General features: G+C 37.1%; 1 protein-coding gene across 1 annotated transcript in view; it reads right to left on the reverse strand.

Annotated features, from left to right (window-relative positions):
* Window positions 1-25,258, reverse strand: part of LOC150100697 (uncharacterized) — a 463,381-nt gene that overhangs the window by 160,514 nt on the left and 277,609 nt on the right. Inside the window, exon 10 of the mRNA XM_090401246.1 lies at window positions 11,104-11,223. Within this exon, the coding sequence (XP_090257372.1) occupies window positions 11,104-11,223 (120 nt within the window). The remainder of the gene's footprint in view (window positions 1-11,103; window positions 11,224-25,258) is intronic.

The following is a 25,258-nucleotide window of genomic DNA, read 5'->3' on the forward strand; positions in this document are numbered from 1 at the left end:
AGACGATGACATTCATGTCCCGCCTAAAGACAATCACAAACATCCATGTCTAAGGTGGGATTCAAACCCACAACCTATTGGTTGGAGAGCGGGTAAGCTAACCAGGTTGACAATTATTAATGCTTTTTTTGAGAAGGATTTTAACTATTTGTTAAATATCTCAACTATATTATTATTATTATTATTCAAGCCATCATGGAGTCAAAAGACTCATCGTGGGAGGTCCTTTCTAAGAAACACAAGTCTATCAAGACTCATCGAGGGAAGTTCCTCCTAGGAAGCACAAAGTCTATCATACCACTCCTTAAATGCATTGACCGTTCTCGCTCCCACCACTCCATCAGGCAATGCATTCCATGGTTCAACCACCCTCCATGCAAAGAAACCACTCCTCACCCTCTTTTGAACAGTTTCCTTTCATAACTTCCAGGGATGGCCCCTTGTCATGACTCCTTCCTGCTGTTCCACAAAGCGAAAGAACTCCCCAGTTTCAACCCTGTAACCACCTCTCAACAGTTTAAAAGTCTCAATCATATCACCTCTCCTTCTATCCCCCAACTCTGCAGTCCACACTCCCTCAGCCGATCCTCATAACTAACATTGTACAGTTCTGAAACCATCTTTGTTATCTGCCTTTGTACCCTTTCCACAGTTAATTTATCCCCTTCAAATCCTGGGGACCAAATCTGAGAACAATAGTCCAAGTGTGGTCTGATCAGGGTCTTATACAACGGAATGATAACTGTTTTATCTCTGCAGGTCAATGTCCTTCTCATTATTGCAGCAATCCTCTGTGTTACCTTCACTACCTTTGCAATATGTCCCCTAAATTTCAGGTTTCTATCAATCATCAACCCCAGATCTCTTGTCTCCCCTACTTCCTCCAGTTTAACTCCTCCCATAGAGTATGCCGTGTCCCATTGATGTTCCCCAAACCTCAAGACCTTACATTTTGCTGCATAAACTGACATCCCCATTCATTTGCCCATCTATATAGCTTATTCAAATCCTCTTGCAGGGCTACCACATCTGCACTATTACTAATAACCCTTCCCAGCTTCGTATTATCCACAAACAACTGAATATCCCCTTGCAATCCACGGACAATGTCATTGGTATAAAGGTTAAACAATATAGGTCCCAGTACTGAGCCCTGTGGAACTCCACTTGTCTTCTGTATTGGCTATCATTCAACCATTTTCAACAACTAATGTCCTCCTCTCACCCCCAGATGGTGTCTTTACCTCGTCGTGGTGGAAGGGGCTTGCGTGTCCCAATGACCCTGAGAGCAATGCTGACAGTAGTTATTCTACCAGTAGGGCTTCCCAAGCCAGACTGGTCAAAGGCGAGGGTCCAGAATAAGAGAGACACCCTGGTCCTCTAGGTTGGGGGTTAAGCATGAGGCCGACAACCTCATCTTGTAAAAATCTTACTTGTTAGGAACCAAGCACCAAATAAGCCTCAATATCTGACTGTTGCTTGGAATAGAGGATTACGATTTGGAGCATGGAATGTCAGAAGCTTATATAGAGCAGGTGCACTGCAAACTTTAAGTGATGAACTAAAAAAAAATAAAATGGATATAGTGGCAATTCTGGAAACTAAATGAATTGATAGTGGTGAACATAAATTAGGAGATTATTTGCTATTATATGGTGGAAATATCACAGGAAGACATGAATTAGGAACAGGATTTATGATACAAAGAAGGCTATGGGAGTCACTCATAAGTTTTGAAGCCATCAACGAAAGACTCAGTAAAATAAGACTGCTAACAAAAAAAGTTCAAAACCTTAATTAACACACATGCACCCACAGAGGAAACTGATGAGGATACCAAGGATGAATTCTATGATACTCTGGAAGGAATAATTGATGAAATACCAAATAATGACATTATTATACTTTTGGAGACCTTAATGCAAAAATAGGAAGAGAAGAAATCTATAGACAAACAATCAGAAATAACAGCCTACATGAAATCTCAAATGATAATGGAATAAGGTAAATAAATTTAGCAGTATCCAAAAATCTGATAATAAGTAGCACAAAATTTATGAGAAAAGACATCCATAAGCAAACATGGACATCACCTGATGGATTAACCCACAACCAAATTGATCATATTTTAATAGAAAAAAGATTTAGAAGCAGTATTCAAACTGTTAGAAGCTATAGAGGTGTTGATTGTGATTCAGATCATTATTTGGTAGGACCAGTAATGAAAGTAAAACTTAACAAAAACTATTTCATTAAAAATAAAAAAACATCCTAAACTCAATATTGATAATCTGAAAAACAATAACATAAGATCAAACTACTCTAGTGAAATAAAAGCAGAGCTTAATAATATTGAAGAAACTGAAAATATTGATACCCTATGGAATGAAATTAAGTGTTGTATAAACAGAGCATCTGAAAAAGTTTTAGGATTCCAAAATACTTCATACCATAATAAATGGTTTAATAACAGATGCAAAGAAGGAACAGAAACGAAAAACAAAGCTAAGCTTAAATGGTTTCAGAACCAACAGGACAACAATAACTATCAAAACTATAGATCTGCTAGCAGAGAATCAAAACAAATTATTAGGCAAGAAAAAAGAATATATCTAATAGAATTAATTGATAAAACTGATAAATAGAATAGATATAAAAATGCAAGGAACATTTTTTAAGGTATAAATAAACTAAAGACAGGCTATCAGTCAAGAACTGCAATAATTAATAATCATGAAGCACAGATTATTGCAAATGACAAACAGATGGCTGAAAGGTGGAGGGAATATTTCAAACAGTTGCTAAACTTCCAAAATCCCAAAGCCAGAATTTACTTTACTTGTGAAACAGAAGTCAAAGAGCCATCATTTGGTGAAGTAGAAACAAGCATTAAAACTCTTAAAAATAATAAAGCTGCAGGATTTGATAAAGTCACATCTGAACAAATTAAATATGGAGGAAAAGAATTAACTAACAAATTGTTCACACTAATCAAACTCATATGGAAAAATGAAAAGCTGCCAGAAGACTGGAAAGAATCAATAACAATCCCCATCCACAAAAAAAGGTGATAAAAGGAAATGCCAAAACTATAGAGGCATCTCACTTTTAAATGCTAATTAGAAAATGCTGTCAGATATTATCCTAAAAAGAATTATACCATATGCAGAGGAGATTCTTGAAGAATATCAGGCAGGATTCAGAAGAAATCGATCAACCATTGATCACCTTTTTACCTTGAGAAAAATTCTAGAGAAAAATTGGGAATACAATAAAGAAAGTCATAATCTCTTCATCGACTTCCAAAAAGCATATGATAGTATACATCGAGAAAGTCTATGGAATATCTTAAAGGAATTTGGAATACCAGAAAAATAATCAGATTGATCAAAATGTGTGTACAGGAAAATCAATGTAGAGTCCTCGCTAACAACATATTGTCAGAGTCATTCAATGTCTCCACAGGTTTAAAACAAGGAGATGCAATATCATTATTATTATTTGACACCTCCAAGGAGTCCAGAGACTCATCGAGGGAGAGTGTGCCAACAGCATCAAACTTGCTTAACTTTTTGATTGAGCTATTAGTATATGATAACTAATATTTAAGGAATTGACAGCGTATACTAGAAATATAGATTAAATAAACTTTAATATATACTTTCCGATATTTCGGCGAACGTCACATTGCCATCTTCTTGGGAACTTACTAAAAGACACGTGCACACAAGTACTAATAACAGCAAATGAGACTGAAGCTAGGAAGCTAGCGTTTCCTAAAGTCCTGATGTGCCCCCTGGTGGGCTGTATTGGTAGTTCTTGGCCTTTGGGCTGAAGTTCTTCTGATAAAAGTTTCCCAAATTTGGGGCAGTTTCATGCATCCAAATTTGTTGAGGTTTGGCATGTTCCTAAGGGCCGAGGCTGATTCCATGAATAGTCTTTCATACTTGAACTTGCTGCAGTGTATTACTGTGGCTTTCTTCCATCTTATTCTGTGGCGAGTATCCAGAGCGTGGTCTGCAAGCCCAGAGTGGCTGTACTGGTAAAATCGGATGTAATCCTTGTGTTCTGAGATTCTGATATTTGCTGTCCTGCCTGTTTGGCCAAAGTAGGACAGTTTACAGCTGCAAGGGACCTGGTATACACCAGGTAGGTCTAGGGGAAGTGGTTGGTCTTTGGTGGAGCGGATAAGGGATGCTAGTTTTCTATGTGGTCTGTAACAAGTGGTCAAGTCATGTTTTTTTAGGATTTTATTGATTTTTTCCGAGGTGCCTCTGATGTAGGGAATCGTGATAGATTTAGAGTAATCTTTTTTGTGAAGGGGGAGGGGGTGGTGGGTTGTGGATAACTGGGTTAAGTATTTTTTGGATTTTTTGGAGGGGGTAGCCGTTGGCTGAGAAAGTGTCACGGATGTGATTTAGTTCAGTGGTTAGGGCTTGATCATTAGAACAGATTATTTTTGCCCTGTTGAATAATGTTTTAATAACTCCATATTGTTGTGAGGGGGGGGGGGGATTGTTGGTGAATGTATCTGCCTGTATGGGTGGGTTTTCTATACACTGAGAAAACCAAGGTTCCATCAGGTTGGCGGGTGACTAGTGTGTCTAGGAAGGGGAGGTTATTGTTTTCCTCTTTTTCCAGGGTGAATTTGATTCTAGGGTGTTGGTTGTTCAAGTGTGTTAGGAAGGAGAGGAGTGAATCCGGGCCATGTGGCCAAATAGCGAAAACATCATCAACGTAGCAAAGCCATATGGTAGGTTTTTGTGGGGCTGAGTTTAAGGCCTTCTCTTCAAACATCTCCATGAAGAAGTTGGCCAAGGGTGGGGAAAGTGGTGAACCCATGGCTGTCCCCTCTATCTGTTTGTAGAATTTTTCCTGCCAAACGAAATAGCCTAAGTTCATTGTAAACTGAAATAGGGCTGAGATATCGGGAGGAAATTTAGCTTGGATTAGCTCTAAGGTTTCTTTGAGGGGGACATTCGTGAATAGGGAGGAGACATCAAAACTGACCATTATGTCATTATGTTGGAGTGTAAGGTTTTCTATACTGGCTTTGAAGTGGGCTGAGTTTTTTATGTGTGATGGTGTATTGCCAGTATAATGTGAGAGCGCTTTGGCTAAATGCTTGGCTAGTTTGTAAGTGGGGGAATCAATGCCATCCACTATGGGACGTAATGGCACATTTTCTTTGTGTATTTTTGGGAGCCCATATATGCGGGGGGGTCTGGAGTTATAGGGTTTTAGTCTGTTGGTAATCTCCACAGGCCAAGAAGTGACCTTCTTAAGGAGCCTATGGAGTTTTCTAATTTGTGAGTTGGTGGGATTGTAATCAATGGGGAGGTAAGTGGAACGATCTAATAATAAAGCCTTGAGCTTACCTGTGTAATCTTTAAGATTAAGTACCACAGTGGCGTTTCCCTTATCCGCTTTGGTGATCACTATTTTTTTGTTTCTTTTCAATTCTTGTAGTGCCTTGTATTCAATACTGGATATGTTGGATTTTGGAGGTTTTGCTTTGTTGAGTATTGCTTTATAGGGTTTTGCTTTATAGGGTTTTTAGTCTGTACCAACAGACTAAAAACCCTATAACTCCAGACCCCCCCGCATATATGGGCTCCCAAAAATACACAAAGAAAATGTGCCATTACGTCCCATAGTGGATGGCATTGATTCTAGTCGCATGAGATGGTTAGGTCACCTGGAAAAGATGGAGGATAACCGGCTAGCGAGGAGAACCTTTCTACATCACCCAAATGGAAGACGTCCTACAGAAGATAGATGGATAACATTGAAATGGACATGAAAGAGCTGAAGCTACAAAACTAGAAGAAGTTGGCTGGAATAGGAAAAAAATGGAGAACTGTGGTGCTTGCAGCTAAGAACCTTAAGGGTATGTGAAGCTCAAGAAGAAGAATGTCTTCCTCTCATAATCCTGTATTCTACTGGCCACATACCGAAAGAACTGCGTGATTTTTCTTGGCATGCTAATTTCTGATCATACTGCATTTTGCTTTCCTTACCAAATGAGTCACTTTCCTGGCTCACTTGCTTTGTACTCAACTCATAACTGATTATTGTCATTTATCTTGTACTCTTTCTGTAATACCTTCTTCCATATTATATGCTTAATCTCTTCATTCATGCATTTTATGACTATCTTATTTAATATAATCTTTGGAACACATTCAGACATTGTCACTACTGATTAAATAGTTCTTGGTTAATGCTCAAGCAGCACTGATCTCCTCTCCGCCAAAGTCCTTGTACCATCCTATAACTCCAAGTTGTCTCCTGAGCATTACATAATCACTGGCTTTGTATTTCCATATACATATTTTCCTCAGAACTCGTCATATAGCAGCTGGCTGCCAGCACGTGATCACCTTATGGTCACTCTCCAAATGCAGGGAAATTCACCACCACAGCTAAAATAACATGAGCTGACAGGATGGTGTGGGATCGACAATATCAGGCAATATCAGGACAATATTGTGCCAGGCAGGCTCTGTTCAAGGAGGTTGTGGCTCTGCCTTCTCATGTGACACATTAGGTCCTTTAGTATATATGGAGAGGTACTTAAATGCTGTGAGCTACCAGAATGGCTGGTTGATCACTACACACTTTCATGGCCTTTGCACATCCTGTAGTCAATGGTCTGTTTTAGCAGGACAATGTGCCACCCCATTTGGCCAAAAACCACCCAAGTATGGCTCAAGGAACGCTCATCTGAGTTTAGGACTATCCAGTGACCCCCAAGGTCCACAGATTTAAATCCAATCGAATATCTCTGGAATGCTGTAGAATGAGGCATCAGATCCATGTATCCAGGACCGAAGTCTAAGGTCCAGTTGCGGGCAATGCTGCAAAAGGCATGTGTCTGGAATTACCTCTGGCAACCCTCCAGCATCTTGTGGAACCAATGCCTGAGAGTACAAGCTGTTATTCATGCTAGAGGAGGAGGACCAAAATATTATTAAGTAGGTATCTCTAATGTTTTGTCCATTGAGTGTATACCATAACATACTGCCAAAGGTAGTATTATTTTACAAACTCAAAAAATCGTTTTCTTTGTCTCCAGCTGTCAAATGTTCATCCCAATATTACATTACTATCATTAAAATCATACACGACTGGAATCCAGTAGTCTTTGTGATAGTCAGCATGGGTTTAGGCAAAATAAAAATTATGTTTATGATACATGTATTCAAAATGGTTCTAGGTTGAGTTATATAATGAAAGGTAAATGGTGAATGACAAAAAAATGAAAAGTAATCATTGGATTACTTGGTTACTAAAGAATACTTTGACGAACAGAGACAAGCAGGTTATTATTCCGCTTTATCAAGCATTGATAAGATCTCATCTTGACTACTACATGCAGATCTGGTCACCTGGGTCTCTTGGTGATGAGGAAGAGGTGGAGAGGATCGAGAGACAAGTGACCAAGATGGTAACAGGTTTAAGGAACAAATCCTACTAGAACAAGTTGAAGATTTGTGGGTTACAGAAATTGGTAGACAAGCAGAATAGGGGTGATATGATTGAAACAAAGAAATTACTGAACGGTTTTTATGAGATTAATACAGAGGAAATAGTGTGAGATAGAGGTGAATAGAATCAAATACTTGGTGGGATGTTGTTATAGACCTGGTAATGTGGATGGTGGTGATAGTGAAATGTATAGTCAAATAAGCCAAGCAAATAAGAAAAGGGTGATCATTATGGGTGATTTTAATTATAGCAATATAGACTGGAATGAAGAGATAGCAACTGGAAGTAAAGAAAATGAGTTTCTTGAGTTTTTGAGGGATAACTACCTCAGACAGTATGTAACAGAGGGCACAAGAGGATTAAGGGTCTTGGATTTGGTCATCTCATCGGAGGATGTAATTATCAATGAGGTATCAAATCATCCACCAATTGGTGAAAGTGACCATGAGGTGATTACTTGGGTGGTTGCCAGCAGTGCAAGGACCCCTGTGAAAAAAGGGTATATGTGGAACTACAAGGGGGGTGATTATGAAGAGCTCAGGAGACAGCTTGCAGGTGTAGCATGGAATGAGGAGTTAGCTGGAAAAGAGATCAATGCAGCTTGGGGGATTTTCAAAAAATATTTAGTGGATGCAATGTCTAAATGTATACCATGGGTGAGAAGGTTAAATAAGTTAGGTGTGAGATGGATGAATAAAGAGATTAAGCATGCAATACAGAGAAAAAGGGCATTGTGGAGGCAGCATAAGAGAAGTGGAAGTAACCAATTTCATGAGTTCTACAAAGATCAGACAAGGAGAGTGACTTGGTTGGTGAGAGGTATGAACAGCAGTTAGCTAATGAAGCTAAAAAGAATCCTAGGGAGTTCTTTCGATATGTAGCCAGCAAAAGAAAGAATGATTATGGAAGGATGACATTGATTGGAGGAAATGGTATAAAGACAGCTGTTGCAGAATGTGTGGTGGAGATACTTAATGAGCAGTTCATAAAGATCTTTCAATCTTGTGAATGTGACTTCATGGAGAGATTAAGAGCAGTTGATGATGGGGAGGAGAGACTGACTGTAAGTGAGCAAGAGGTGTTTGGGGAGTTGAGTAAACTAGATGTAAATAAGGCTGTGCGACTTGATAATATATCACCGCGTATTCTGAAGGAATGTGCCACAGAGTTGACACCTGCCTTGACATATTTTTTTAATACGAGTCTTGCACTTGGTCAAGTCCCTAAAGAGTGGAAGGAGGGCAAGATTGTGCCACTTCATAAAGGAGGTGATCGAACTCAAGCATCAAACTATAGGCCTATCTGTGTGTCAGGTGTTGTGGTTAAGTTGTTGGAGAAGCTTGTGAGAACTAGGATCCAGAGTTGGGTTGACAACAATGGTATAATCTTTGATGGACAGCATGGATTTGCTAAAGGGAGGTCATGTTTTAGTAATCTACTTACTTATTACAATAAAGTGACTGCTTCCTTGGACAGAGGAGAAGGATACACAGTAATATACTTGGATTTTGCAAAAGCTTTTGATAGAGTACCTCATGATAAGTTGACAGTCAAACTAGAGCAGATGGGGTTGGATATTAGATTAGTGCATTGGATTGGAGACTGGCTATCTGATAGGTATCAACAAGTTGTGTATGGGGGTGCAATATCCAGGAAAAGGAAAGTCACTAGTGGAGTGCCTCAGGGATCTGTTTTAGGGCCATTACTATTTAACTTGTATATTAATGATATTGGCAAAGATTTGGATGGAGATATTCAGTTGTTTGCAGATGATGCAAAGTTGGGACGAACCATAAAGAGTAGTGAAGATGTTGTGGCCTTGCAAGAAGACTTGAATAAATTGAGTGATTGGGCAAGCAAATGGGGATGCGAGTTCAATGTTGCAAAATGTAAGGTTTTAAAATTTGGAAAACAAAGATGGGATGCAGAATTTATGCTTGGTGAGAATATATTGTTGGAAGTAGAGGAAATAAGAGATCTGGGAGTGATAGTGGATAAGGATCTAAAATTTAGGGGACACATCACCAGAATTGTGAAGACAACACAAAGACTTCTGGGAATGATGAGGAAGACACTGACGTGTAGAAGTAGGGAGATTCTTGTTCCATTGTATAAGGCTTTGATTAGGCCACACATGGACTATTGTGCTCAGATTTGGTCACCTGGTTTTCAGAAGGATGAAGAGATGTTGGAAAGGGTGCAAAGGCGACTGACTAAGGTAGTTTCTGACCTCTGGAATGTCGAGTATGAGGAAAGATTGAAAAGATGTAATTTGCAGAGTCTAGTGGAGAGAAGGAAGAGGGGAGATATGATAGAGACCTATAAGTTGGTAAGGGGTTGTTATAGGATCAATGGTGGAGAAGTTCTACAGAGAATAGTGGGAGATCAGGGGAGAACCAGAGGTCATACCTGGAAACTGTATAAAGAGGGTGTGAGTAGGGGAGTGAGAGGCAGGTTTTTTTCGTGCAGAGTTGTGAATGATTGGAATGCCTTGCCTGAGAGTGTGGTGTCTGCAGGGAGTTTGAATGTGTTTAAGACCTGGTATGATGAGATGTGTGTGAGATAAAAGGACCTCCTAGATGAGTCTTTGACTCCATGAGGTCTTGTTTTAATAATAATAATAATAATAAAAATTTGATGGTAGGAGAACTAGGAGTCATCCTTGGAAATTGAGCAAGAGTGTAGTTAGCAAGGGTGTTGGAACTAGATTTTTTACTTGGAGTGTGGTGAATAAGTGGAATAGGTCGCCAGGGTTTGTTGTGGGTACCATGACTGTGGATGAGTTCAAAGCAAAGTATGATAAATACTGCGCAAATGTTGGATAGTGCTTAGCATGATGTTTAGGTCTCCTCTCCTCAATGAGTTTAGGCCCCCCCATGGAGCAGCATATAATAATAATAAAGGTGTCATTATATAAGAATGCTATTCAAAAATGTATCTTTTTATGACTGTCTGCAATCATTTCCTTATTTGTTTTATCATGCTAATAGCTGAATTTACGCAATTTATACTCTCTCTCTCTCTCTCTCTCTCTCTCTCTCTCTCTCTCTCTCATGCTAGCAATTTTTTTAGCTATGCAACAAGTTTATGAAAAATAAATTTCTTTCAGAAAGCTTTCAATGCACTAACAACAACAACAAAACTACTGAAAAGTCATGCACATATCCCCATAATAACAATGATATTTTAATGAAAATTCACTACAGCAATATAGCAAATTTTACAATACAGGGTGTTCACACTGGACCTCCCTAGTTTTACCTGAACAGTAAAAACTCAAAATGCAGAAATATGTAAGGTTTAGGTTGTTCAAATGTTCCAGAAAGTCCAAGTTTCACTCAGAATTTTTTTTACAAAAACTTGGTGAGTGTTCCTTCTCATTTGTACAATTTTGACACCATGGTCCATGCACTTAAGTAGTAGTAACATGCTGAAACTAGGGAGATCCAATGTGAACACCCTGCATATCCCTTGCATTAAACTATGGTCATGCCACAAAAATATAAGAAAACATTTTTATATTTTTAGCTCTAATAGCTCATACTTCCACTGGTTAACTATTTCACGTTCTACAAAATTTTACAATTCTTAAGCAGCTAATTTACAATTTACCTGAACAAATAGATAATCGAATGCAACAGGATCTTTTTGGAGTAATTCACAGACATCTTTGGGCACAAATGTTAACCGAAAAAGACAACGAAGATGATGCGCTCCTGGCCTAGCTGCAATCTATAAAATAGAATAAAAACAATCTATAAAAATAGAATAAAAACATAATTATGTTAGTTATGAGAAACCTGGGTTCCTAACAGCAAGCCTTTTCAAATTCTAATCTCACATAGGAAAATCAATGTGTTTTCTATGTGCATTATTTGAAAATTGAATCCCTACATAATATTAGGAAAGTCAGAAATTTGATTATTATTATTATTATTATTATTATTATTATTATTATTACACTGGTGTCCAAAACATAAGGACGAACACTATTTCTAAAGATTATAACATCTCTACATGTTGGTTCCATGGACAAATAATAACTACAGTTTGGTTAGCCAAGTTAATAGCATCACTATTCTATAGCTATAAGCTGTAAGTTTGAATCCCATTGTAGATAAGGATGTTTGTGAAAATCATTAGATATTAGACTAAAAATAACGGTAGTGGCTATTCACCGTAGTTTGTGGATTAAGTGGCAGAGACAGAGAGTTGTGGAGTAGGTGCCCTCCCTCGATTTGTCTTTGGACTCCTTGGAGGTGTTATATAAATAAATAAATAAAATAAAATAAAATAAAAACATCACCCGATGTGCGATTTATTGGAGGCCTTGAAAAAGTAGAATGCTTCTGTTGCTAGATCAATCTGCATTGCTAAAATGTACAGTAGGTTTATAACCTTTTGTAAGTGGGATGCACATTTAGAAAAAAAAAAAAAAAAAAAGAATATCAGTTCAGTGTTGCCAAGGGCAATGTTCTGGACTGTGAACATTGCTAGCAGAGTATTATATTAATGGGAATTTGGTGCCATATTCCCAATGACCAAACTAAGGATAAGCTGACTGGAAATTTTGGAAGATTTTGCTGAACAACAAGCAAAAAAACAGAGTTCTTTTTTTTTTTTTTTTTTGTAAAAGTATAATAAATAAGTATATTCCTTAATTTTAATATGATTTAGTAGCATATATTTTCCTGATATCTCATCATCATCATCAAATTCCTGCCATGTACCCTCAAGGGGTGTACAGGATATGATAGTACTATATGAAAAATTTACATCATTACTAACTTCCTATCTACAATTTTCCTCCAAATCAGTCTGTTACTTGTCAAGACTCCAACATTACCAGATCTTATATTTCTACCATCTAAGGCACTTTGCACCATATCAATCCACCTATATCTTGGTCTTCCTCTGGGTCGTTTTCCTGCCAACTTGGCAGAGAACACTTGTTTTGCTAATCTTTCTTCGCCCATTCTATTTAAGTGACCATACCACCTGAGATTAGCTCTGCTAACACATTCCTGGATGCTGACGATGTCAAGTTCTTTCCTAATATCCTTGTTTTTAATATGATATTGCCATTGATGCCATCTGTTCACGCCTCTAATCTTTCTCAGGACTCTCATATCTGCGGTCTCTAGTCTTTGGTCAAGTGTTTTACTTCTGACCCAGCTCTCAGATCTATAAGTTAATACTGGTTTGAACACTGCCTTGCATACTGCTAATTTAGTGTTCCGACTAATTTCTCTCTTATTCCATATGAATTTATTGAATTGCCTTCCTACCATACCAGCTTTGTTGATTCTGTTATCTATTTCCATATTTAATTTATCATCTTCACTAAAAATTGTGCCTAAGTAGCTGAAATGTTTTACTTGTTCCACAGGTTCTCCATTCACAACACAGTTGACATTTTCAATGATTCTGCCTATTTTCATTGTCTTTGTCTTTTTATTGCTGACCTTCATACCATATCTATTACAACAGCTATTCAATTTAGTCAGAGAATCTTGCGACTTGTAGCGGATTTATTTAGAAGTATAACATCATCTGCATAAAGCAAAGAGCTGACATTAACATCTCCAATTTTGATATCATGTTTAATACCACTTTCCTTCATAATGTGATCCATATAGATAACGAATAACAGAGGGGATAATGTACATCCTTGTCTCACACCAGATTTAACATTAAACCATCTTCCTGTACTACCTTCAATTCTAACTGCTGACTTACAACTCAAATAAAGACTAAGTATTGCTTGATATAATGCCAAATTGACACCATATAACTGTAGCGTATTGAATAGTTTCTCTCTTGGCACTTTGTCATATGCCTTTTCCAAATCGACAAAACTTAAATACAGATCTTTATTATATTCCCATGATTTCTCCACTATTTGTCGTAAAGTGAAGATCTGATCCTGACAGCCTCTATTTGACCTAAATCCAGCTTGTTCTTCACCAAGCTTCCCTTCCACAATTCTTCTCAACCGTTTCTCAAGTATACTTGCATATATCTTACCAGGAACACTCAATAGGGATATACCTCTGTAATTCTCACATTAAGTTTTATTTCCCTTTTTATATATAGGTACTATGAGAGCTCTACTCCAATCATTGGGAATTCGTCCCTCTGTCCATTCAGCATTTCTGGTTGAATATCATCTACTCCTGCTGCCTTTCCACATTTCAAGCCTTTGATGGCTTTTTCTACTTCAAGTATGGATATGTAATCCTGACTGCATGCTTGGTCAGTATTTTTCTGATATCTAAATATCTTAAATTAGAGTAATTAATTGCAATTAAGAACTGCAATTTCTATGGCCAGGATTGACCAAACAGACAATGTGGTTAATGTATAGTATAACCATTAAAAAATATTTGAAATTTTTTTTTATTTAGTTATACTATAAATTAAAGATGCCAAGAAATTATATTCTTGGTTTCATCCTTTATCCAAGTGTAAGCAAACAAAGTTTGTGCATGAAGTAACTTCAGGACTAGGCTACTTGTATATATAGAAGCTAATGACTTCACATTAATTGCCTTAGTATCCCATAATGCAATGCATATATCCTTATGGACAAGTATAATGCTATGCATTATGTGAAGGATTTCAATTGAAACCAGACTGGCTAGAGGCCAGTGATACTCTGGGTAGTCTGTGTGTAATTTGCATCTTCAGTGAATATGTTCAAGCAGAGGAATATGGTCATCCAGGGAGCTGATCCCTCGATGACCCACATAATAATCATTAAAGGTCCAATACACAACAATAAAGGCCACCAAATGGACACTCTGTATGAGTGCCCATTATACAGGGGACCTTTAGTGATTATTATGCAAAAATAAAAAGGTTATGATTCCATTGTATAAGGACTTTATCAGGCCTCATATTGTGCACAGATTTGGTCACCTGGTTTTCATAGTGATGACAATATGTTAGAAATGGTCCAGAGAAGATTCACAAAGGTGGCAACTGGTCTTTGGATGTAGAGTATGAAGACATATTGAAAGAACGTAATTTGCAAAGTCTTATGAATAGGAGGAGGGGGAGGAGTGAGTGCGACATATAAATTGGTCAGGAATTGTTACCTGGATAACATAGAAGAAATTTTTCATAGAATGAGGGAAAGGGAATGGATAGAGCAAGAAGCCATCCCTGGAAACTGTATAAAGAGGATGTGAGGAGAAGAAGTAAGGAGAACCTTCTTTGGACAATGGTTGGTGAGTGGAATGCATTTGCCTGAGTGTTGTTGTGTCCTGAAAATGCTAAGAAATGTTTATTATAAAATATTCAGGTCACAACTTTAATACAACATAGGCAGAGAATATGGAACGTTGGCAACAGAATAAGTGTAAGCTCTTTGTAAATGCAAATCAATTTAAAATTTAGGAATAGTATAATATTGTATAAAGAGCTGTTAAAAATAATCTGTATTAAGTGAGGGCCAGATGTAGAGATCAATGTAAGCTGGCAAATCCACTTAAGAACCCTGTCTCTTGTACTAAAATAGCTAAGCCTGTGAGTCAGGGTTCAAGGGTCACCTTTGCCGTCCTATATTATGCATAAGAAGGGAGGGAAAGAAGTACTGGAAAGAAAAACCAAAGCGCCTTCCAGGAAGAGAAATCAGGTACACGTGCGACTAAATAGAGGGAGCTAAGGAGATTAATGTAAACACGTGATCGCGTTGGCATGTATCGCGAAGATCGAGAAATACCGAGAGGAGAAAATTAAACAAAAAGGCCATGCAAGCACCATTCCGGGCTTTTTTTTCTTGGATTCCTGGTTCCAGATCTTGCGGGCAGTGGTCGAGCTTGCCATCGGAGAAGTTCCTGGCTAGTCGTGGGAGGCATTTGGTTCATCTGTCGAAGCGTTAGGAATGGGCCAAGCTATATCCTTGGACTAGGATAGCTGTGCATTGTCGTGCGACAGAGGAACCAAATGGATGCCGTCCAGTCAAGGCAACGTTACCATGTCACCTCCAATCTTTCCCGCTGAGACTCCATTCGTACAGTCCGACTGGAGATGTCCTCATAAGGAACTAAAGCAGAAGGCCTTGATGACCAGACAAGGCTGGAAGAAGGTCAAGAAAATCAAGATCAGAGATGGTAAGGTAGACCTTTGAATTCCTATTTCCAGCTATAGAAGAGTGTGATCCCCCCTAAGAGAGTATTTGGACTAAAATTAAAGAACTGTAAGAATAGCCTATGACTTAGTACGGGTCAAAATTGTGTTAAGATTTGTTTGCCCTACGAGGCCGAGAATATCTCTGAACGAGCTAAACTTAATGTATGAAGTGTGTTATTGTGTTAATTTATGACCACGTGTATTAGGATGGTATGATATTAGCCTATGAATTTGTGCTGAAGATGCATGTAATAGTGGTCAATGCAAGTTTGTATGTGTATGTCTGGTGTATTGAATTTTGAGCCTTTGATTTACCTTGAGAGCATTCCTAACAATATGTCTATAATGTATATTTGCATAATTCCTCAATCTTATTAAAATGTTTCATTCAAGTACCTGCCTGATCTGCTTTTGTCTTATGAATTCAAAACAACCGCTCATAAAATACTAACTAACTAAGCGGGTTAAATCCTTGTATATAAACTCTTAAAGCGAGCCATGACTGTGAGAAAGAAGTAAGAAAACGGAGGGACAAGATTAAATTCGATCTAATTTTCATGTATCACTCTGAGAGGGTCATCCTGGATAAGAATCCCATCTATCCAAGGTATTAGCTGGCGCAGTGAAAAAAATAAATTTTGTTAATACTTATTGGGCGAACTCTATCAGATTGTTGTGTGATTAGATAAAACATAAGATATAAAGAGGCCAATGAGACTGCAAAGAACTAATGGAAAAAATACTTGGTAGGAAGTAAACGCTTTATTTGCATGTGTGAGAGAATTAAGATAGCAGCGAAAATATTAATAAGTAAATATTTCATTTAAGGGTATATAGTAGAAAAAGGGAGAGAAAGAACGTTATACTAAGTGACTTAGATGAATAGGGATAAATAAGTAAGACTAAAGTAATATATTAGACGAAATTAAAGATAAACACCAGCAGCATAAGATATAGAAAGGAAATAAAAGGGAAAGTAAGGACGTCATAACAGTGTGTTGTGAATGTAGACACACTGAATCAGTTTAAAGCATAGTTGGATGACCTTTGTGTGTGATAGTGTGTACCTTACACAATGAGTCTCTGACTCCATGGATATCAGATGTCAATAATAATAATTTCAATATTTTGTTCTGTGCTTCATTGCCATTAATCTGTCAACATGAACTTTAATTTAAACCTACATATCCTAATTCTGGAATTAGGATATGTAGGCCTAATTCCAGATCCTTTTGCCTGCTCAGTTAATTTCCTCTCAAAATCTTATTTTGCTTTCTTTATTTTGCTGGCCAAATTGTACTTGCCTTGGCTTTGTATTGCGTCCACATTTCTCCTTATATTCCATCTATAAATTTTGTTTTGCATTTCCTGCTAATGATACTACTTATCTATTTAAATCATGCCTGATTTTCCTCAGAACTTTGGGCATTGTCTAAAGCAGGGTTTCTCAAACTGTGTTCCGCGGAAGGTGAATAGGTGTTCCGCGAGAAGTTCTGAAATTTGTCATTTTAGCTTTCTAAGCATTTTTCATGAATAAATATTTTATAGTAAAAATATTCTGAGGAGAATAATATTCGTGAATATGTCGAAAAGCTCAGACCCAGAACACCTAATAACATCTGTGTATCATTAATTTTCACACATTGAAACCTTTTAACATTTGGGAGAGGGAATGCTGCCGTTTATGACGGGTCATAAAAATTGCCTGCAAGCCCATTACAACAATTGGCGTCATATCTTCTGTTCTCATAACTGAAGGAAATGACATCTGTGTAGCAAATATCAGTGACCAAGCAGCATATTTTTAAACATGGAAATATTCATGAATTATCATTAATTTTCACACATCAAAATCTTTCAACAATTGGGAAAGAGAATACCGCCGTTTATGAGCGATCATAAAAATTGCCTGAAAGGCGATTACAACAATGGGTAGCGTGTTCTCAAAACTGAACGAAATAACATCTGCGTTGCAAATATCAGTGACCAATCAGCAAGGAAGTATAAAGAAAATTTTTCCACTGAAATTGAATATCAAGGTAGTCTGTATCCGGTTCTCAAATCTATTACTACTGAATACTTTCTTCGCAAGTTCGTATTGCTGTGTAAGTGCTTGTTCTGAAACCGGAGTGCCGTGATTTTTTTAAAAGTAATAGGAATACAGAGTTAAAATCTGATATGAATAAGAGACAAGGCACTTTGTTTAATTTTGGTATTAAGAAATCTCTTATTGAAGGTGTTTGTGATGGAACAGATAGTGAGTCATCCACCTGAAGCCTACAAAGATCTCCAGGATGTACAAAAGGAGGGGAAAACTACCAGCACACAGGAGAAAAAGTCTGCATTCACTCGTAAGTACTTATAATGATATTATAAATATATTTCGTGATCAGAATGGGATATGTAAATGAAAATCAGCACAAATTAATTTAATGATGTTTGCCTGAATAAACTACGACATGCTACAACATTTCATTAGTCCAGTGATTGATAACTAATTTCAATGTAATTTATATTTGTCAACATGCCACACCGTATACATAAGTGTACTAATACTCTTTATGATTATGCCATAATTAATTATTAATACTTATGTTAATGTATGAACTTTAAAAAAATTTGGAAAGGTATTTACGAGTAAATTTATTGGGACCAGGTCCTCGGGGAAAAAAAAAAATCATCTAACGCCTTTTTATTCCCGTATAGAGGGAGTAGGTGAGGCAACTTTTAAAAAAAGAATTCTTCTTACTCTTTTAGCTAATTTTATAATTAATATCTGATTTATTTCGAACTGTTTAATTTTTGGTACTGAACATTTTATCAAATCACATTCTTATCACACTCGTTTTTACATTATTTGATACGGTTTAGTACTTTTCTTACAAGTATTGTTACAATGCATATTTACTTTTGTGTGTTACAGTCTTTTTTTACTATTTTGCATTATTCATTTACTTTTATATTATTCGACATTTCTTATTTATAATTATTATTATTATTATTATTATTATTATTATTATTATTATTATTCAGGCCTCCAAGGAGTCAAAAGACTCTCGAGGGAGGTCCTTTCTAAGACATAAAGTCTGTCAAGACTCATCGAGGGGAGGTCCCCCCCCTGAGAAACACAAAGTTTATCATACCACTCTTTAAACTCACTGACCGTTCTCGCTCCCACCACTCCATCAGGCAATGCATTCCACGGCTCAACCACCCTCCACACAAAGAAACCACTCCTTACCCTCTTGCTCACAGTTTCCTTTCGTAACTTCCAGGGATGGCCTCTTGTCATCACTCCTTCCCGCTGATCAACCAAGCGAAAGAACTCCCCAGTGTCAACCCTGTAATCACCTCTCAACAGTTTAAAAGTCTCAATCATATCACCTCTCCTTCTTCTATCCACCAAACTCTGCAGTCCACATTCTCTCAGCCGATCCTCATAACTATCCTTGTACAGTCCTGAAACCATCTTTGTCATCCGTCTTTGTATCCTTTCCACAGTTAATTTATCCCCTTCAAATCCTGGGGACAAAATCTGAGAACAATAGTCCAAGTGTGGTCTGATCAGAGACTTATACAACGGAATGATAACCCTCTTATCTCTGCAGGTCAGTGTCCTTCTCATAATAGCAGCAATCCTCTGTGTTACCTTCACCACCTTTGCAATATGTCCCCTAAACTTCAGGTTTCTATCAATCATCAACCCCAGATCTCTTGTCTCCCCTACTTCCTCCAGTATAACTCCTCCCATAGAGTATGCAGCATCCCATCGATGTTTCCCAAACCTCAAGACCTTACATTTTGCTGCATTAAACTGACACCCCCATTCCCCATTCATTTGCCCATCTATCTAGCTTATTTAAATCCTCTTGCAGGGCTACCACATCTGCACTATTACTAATAATCCTTCCCAGCTTTGCATCATCCGCAAACAACTGAATATCCCCCTGCAATCCACTGGCTATGTCATTGATATAAAGGTTAAACAATATAGGTCCTAGTACTGAGCCCTGTGGGACCCCACTTGTAACCCTCTGCCTCCTGGAAACTGCTCCACCATACACAACTCTCTGATACCTATCAGACAGCCAATCCTGAATCCAGTTGACCAATCTGACATCCAGACCCATGTGGTGCAACTTAAATATCAGCTTATCATGTGGCACCCTGTCAAATGCCTTCGCCAAGTCTAAGAAAATTGCAGTATATGCCTTTCCCTCATCTAACGCTCTTGTAACTTTATTATAAAAGGCTAGCATATTGCTAAAACAAGAGCGTCCTTTCACAAATCCATGCTGATTCTCACAGATAACATTACCCTCATCTGCCCAATGCTGTACACGGTCCCTCACTACTTTCTCCAAGATCTTAACAACTACTGATGACACACAGACTGGCCTATAATTAGACACTTCCAGTCTGTTACCACCCTTATGCAATGGCACTATCTTACCTTCCTTCCATTCCTTGGGCACCTTTGCCAAAGCCAGACTTTCATTGAAAAGCCACGTTAAAGGTATTGTCAATTCCCTAGCACATTCTCTCAAAACTCGTGGCGAAATACCATCCAGTCCCACAGCTTTACTGACATCCAGAGTACTCATTATCTGAAACACACTCTCCTCCTGTACCTCCAGACCTCGTACCAGTCCTATCCCTCTAGCATTAAAACTGACTCCTCTAAGATGAAATACTCCAATAAAGTGTTCATTGAACAATTCCACTATGTCCTCTGCATCAGTCACTGTATTCCCATTTTTATCCCACAATATCATTCTTCCACAGTCATTTCTCCTCCTACTGGCCACATAGCTAAAAAATTCCCTAGGATTTTCTTTGGATCTTAGGGCCAATCTCCTCTCATATTCCAGTTTCGCTTTCCTTACCACACGAGTCACTCTTCTGGCCTGTGTCTTATATTCCTCATGCATCTCTTCACCTGTCTCCTTATATCTCTTCCATAGCCTCTTTTTCGCATGCAATTCCTGTTTAATATTGTTTGTCATCCACTTTACTCCAAATTGCGCCCTCTTCTTCACTCGTGGTATACAACTTACCATCTTTACAACAGAATATTATTTGTTTTTATTATAGCTCTGACAAATATTGGAATTTGAATAGTATTGAAAAAATACCCATGGATACTTGTTTAAAGATAGGAACTTTAACACAAGGAGGAGCAAGTACTTCTGCTGACACATCTACTCATATGATTGGAGAAGATATGGAATTGCAAACTGTGGTTTCTTCAAAAGCTAATATTAAAGAACAAGAGTCATCTAAGAACAAACCAAAATGGAAGTACCATGAAAATTATTTAAATTATGGATTTACGTGTATTGGCAATGCACATGCTCCTGATGTTTTATGTAATAAAATAAAATAAAAGCCAAATTACAAAATTTGGCTCCAGCTAAATTTTGTAAGCACTTCGAAACGAAACACACTGATTACAAAGGAAAAGATATACATTTTTTTAAGAGACGACGTGACTCGCTAGAAAAATCTAAACTTCAAATGGCTACAATTGCTACAACTGAAAATGCAACAGAGGCGTCTTTTCGCGTGAGTTACCGCATTGCACTTCATGGTGAAGCGCATACAATTGATGAGATGCTCATTAAGCCTTGTGTGAAAGACATTGTATCATGCATGTTAAACGAGCAGGTTGCTAAAAAAATAGATGCAGTACAATTATCAAATGATACTGTTTCATGCCGCATCAAAGATCTTTCTGCTGACATAGAAAAAGAGCTAATTCATCGACTTAGACTGCAGTGAATACTCATTGCATATGGATGAATCTACAGATGTCGCAAGACTCACTGTATTACTAGTGTTTGTTTGTTACATATTTGATAAAAGTATTAAAGAAGATTTACTCATGTGCGAATATCTACAAGAAAAAACTACCGCAGAAGATATATTCAACTGTATTAATAATTATGTTACAAAACAGGAAATCGGTTGGGAGAAGTGTATTGATATTTGTACAGATGGTGCTCAAGCAATGGTAGGAAAGACGAAGGGAGTTGTAACGCGTATCCTGCAAGTAGCTACAAGAGCCACCAAAAGTCATTGTGTTTTGCATAGACAAGCACAAGTAACAAAAAGAATTCGTACATATTTAAAAACTATTTTGGATGAAGCCGAAAAAATGATCAACTATGTAAAATCTCGACCACTTCAATCCAGATTATTTAAAATTTTGTGTGATGAAATGGGTAGTGCACATAATGCACTTTTATTACATACTGAAGTGAGATGGCTATCCAGAGGAAAAGCATTATTGAGGCTTTTTGAACTTTGTAGTGAGTTAATGGTCTTCTTGATGTCACCTAATTTAGGACAAAATTTTATTGAATTATTAAGAAATTCTTCATGGTTGATGAGTCTTGCGTATCTGGCAGATATTTTTACAAAGTGCAATGAAATTAACTTATCATTACAATGAAAGAATATTACAATTTTTAATGCAAGAGATAAAATTGCATCTTTTGATAGGAAGTTACAATTCTGGATTTCTACAGTTGAAAAGAATAATTTTGATTGTTTTCCCACCTTGCATGAATTTTTGACTGAAATAAATTCTAAAGTAAATGAAGAAGTATCTAATGTAATTTTAGAACCCTTGCATGACTTGCAATCAACCCTTTTGCAATATTTTCCAAAATCTAGTGAGGACAATTCCTCGGTTCTGAATCCATTTACAGTGACAGCTAAGCCAGCAGGCTTCAGCGCAAGTGACTATGAAAATCTAATTGACTTAATTAGTGACTCTGATTTAAAACAAAAATACAAAGAACTGCCAATAAATGATTTCTGGACAAGCGTGCCAAAACTAGCTATTTTTATTTTACTTCCTTTTACAACGACATATTTATGCGAGGCAGGATTTTCATATTATGCTGCAACCAAATCAAAGTCCAGGAACAGATTCGACGCTACACCAAATATGAGAATTCAACTTTCTAATATTGTGCCTGATATCAAAAGAATTTGTAATTCAAAGACCCAAAAACATCGGAGTCACTAATAACTTAATTTGCAATATACGTTTTACTATTTTTATGTGTTTTGTTTTTACTAATTAACATTTGATAATAAATGATTGTTTTTTCTTAATGCTTAGATTTACTCATTTATTTTATTTATATTTACCTAACCTATAAAACCAGCACACAGGAGAAAAAGTCTGCATTCACTCATAAGTACTTATAATAATATTATAAATTTTTGGGGATCAGAATGGGATATGTCAATGAAAATCAGCACAAATTAATTTAATGATGGTTCAATTGATGTTTAATTAATTATTAATTAATAATTAATTATCAATTATTAATTAACAATAAAATAAGCTAAATTACTAATTAATTATTAATTAATACATTACAAAATAACCAAGGTGTTCCATGAACATTTCAGGATTTATGAAGTGTTCCGTCGTAGAAAAAGTTTGAGAAACCTTGGTCTAAAGCATGTTGAAAGTTTATTTTTCACTTGGTTAGACTATAATAAATTTAGTTTAATCCTTTATCCAAGTGAGAGCAAACAAAGTTTGTGCCTGAAAATATCTTCAGGACTGAATATGGTGTTGTACTATCTTACCTGGATAAGTAGTACAACACCAGGCAACTCATAGCAAAGGTGGAGCAAGCTACCAATACTCCTATCCCAGTATCTCCCATAATGCAAAACATCTTCTTGCAGATATGTATAATGTTATGCATTAAGGGATTGGCCACTACCCAGACTAGTTTCAACCTTTATTGAGGTCTCTTCAGTGGGAGCCAGGCCCAGAGTTGGAGATACCAGGCAGAAGCAATAGCAAGGTCATCATTACCTATAGGAGTTGTGTTGTGTTGTTCTTCTATAATTTTTGGCCCTCTCTTATCCCTTATATATATATATATATATATATATATATATCTTGTTCTACATTTCTCTTTATAATTCTTTCTTATTTCTTTCTTATTACTTATCTAATATCATCTACTTTAAACTTCATCTATTTTACTTAACTTACGTTTAATTCAGGCCGAATCACTGACAAGAGTGAAACTGTTGGTTTGTGAGACAAAGGAAATGCTAATGGCAGATGCCTATTCCTTTGTCTCAGCACTGGTTCTAATTCCTTATTCAGACTCAGAGAAATTTATTTTTTTCCGCTGTGCCACCCTGAATCCTAGATTTTACTAAGCTTGTATCACCAAGGAATTAGAACACAGTCAGCATTCAATCTTATCAACTATATTTCTCATATCTGCAGTCATGACCTATTACTATCTATCCTCCCGCTTAGGTTCACCAAATTTTATGAGCAAGTGCAGTAGGTACAAATCTCAGGCAAGACAACACTTATACTTTAAACAAAACATTTAATTCAAGCAAAGACATGTAATACACTTTATGACACTAAAATGAACAAGCAAAAGGTAGGTAGAGAATTAGCATTCTTGCTGACAATTACTTTATCTTTCCCATGGGTTTCAATCTGAGGAACTTATTTATGACATTTAAACACTTTACTCTTGTAATGCTACTCTAAATCAATTAATTCCATCCACATTATATTCAAATTCTATTCACATTATATCTATCAATCCTATTCACATTATATTCAGACTTAATTAAATATCCTTACAATCTCTCACAAGACTATTTTATACAATGACTTTCTCTATCTCGTTCACTTAGGAACTACTTTCTAGATACTAGCTGCTACATAAATTTTATGTACATTATTCTCTTCCTTTCACAATTTATCAATTAGCTGTCTCAAGAGTCTCTCGTAGCACTTACAATTAATCTTCCTAATCATTTCCACTAGTTAGAAGATATAAAAAATGTACTTTACTAATTGCTGGCATGTTACTCTGGCCTCTTCACTAATCTGGTCAAATATTCACCTTTGATGGCTAGTTCACTTCCCACTTTTTCAGGATATTCTCTACAGATTCCTTCTGTACCTTATATCAGGATATCTCAGCAATCTTCTGCAATTATCGTCTGCTGGGCTGGTTGCCGACTGGTAGGTTTCCGAGTCATTCTTTCGGACCCTCATCGAACAAAGGAACACCACGTGGAGGCTCCACACCAGCTGGACCTACGGGGACACACAGGAACACTCGAACAGCAGCAAGAAAAAAAGCCTTGTCTTCAGCGTTACATGCACTTTTAAACTCCGCACCACTCCTTTCTGCTTCGTCATCAATCTATGTCAAGCTTTCTTAGCGTCACCCAGCACTTAGCGCTGCATGTGGAATCTTCAAGCAACTTACAGAGTGTAGTAGTGAAAGGAGGGGGGAGAGAAAGGCACGTGCTTACTAACGGATATACCAGTGCATGGTAATACGTGTTATAGAAGTCGGCCATTTCGCATTTTGGAATATCATTTCTTTCCCAGCAATTGTTAGGTACTTACAGAGTAGTTATGACTAAGCAGCTATACATATAATAAAACTTTAAAATACTATGCATGACAACATAAAACTAAATTATTCTGTGTTTAGTAAATTTTGATTGCTATACAATTGCTTATTTAGCCTGACAAATCATTATTTTCTCCCCAAAGCATAGGAACCATGTTAAGTCCATATGAAATGTAATTTTCTGAAATTTAAGTTTC

Source organism: Typopeltis vanoorti, chromosome 12 (genome assembly GCF_054136105.1).
Source record: "Typopeltis vanoorti isolate ZY-2024b chromosome 12, IOZ_Tvanoo_1.0, whole genome shotgun sequence".
NCBI classification, from domain to species: domain Eukaryota; kingdom Metazoa; phylum Arthropoda; class Arachnida; order Uropygi; family Thelyphonidae; genus Typopeltis; species Typopeltis vanoorti.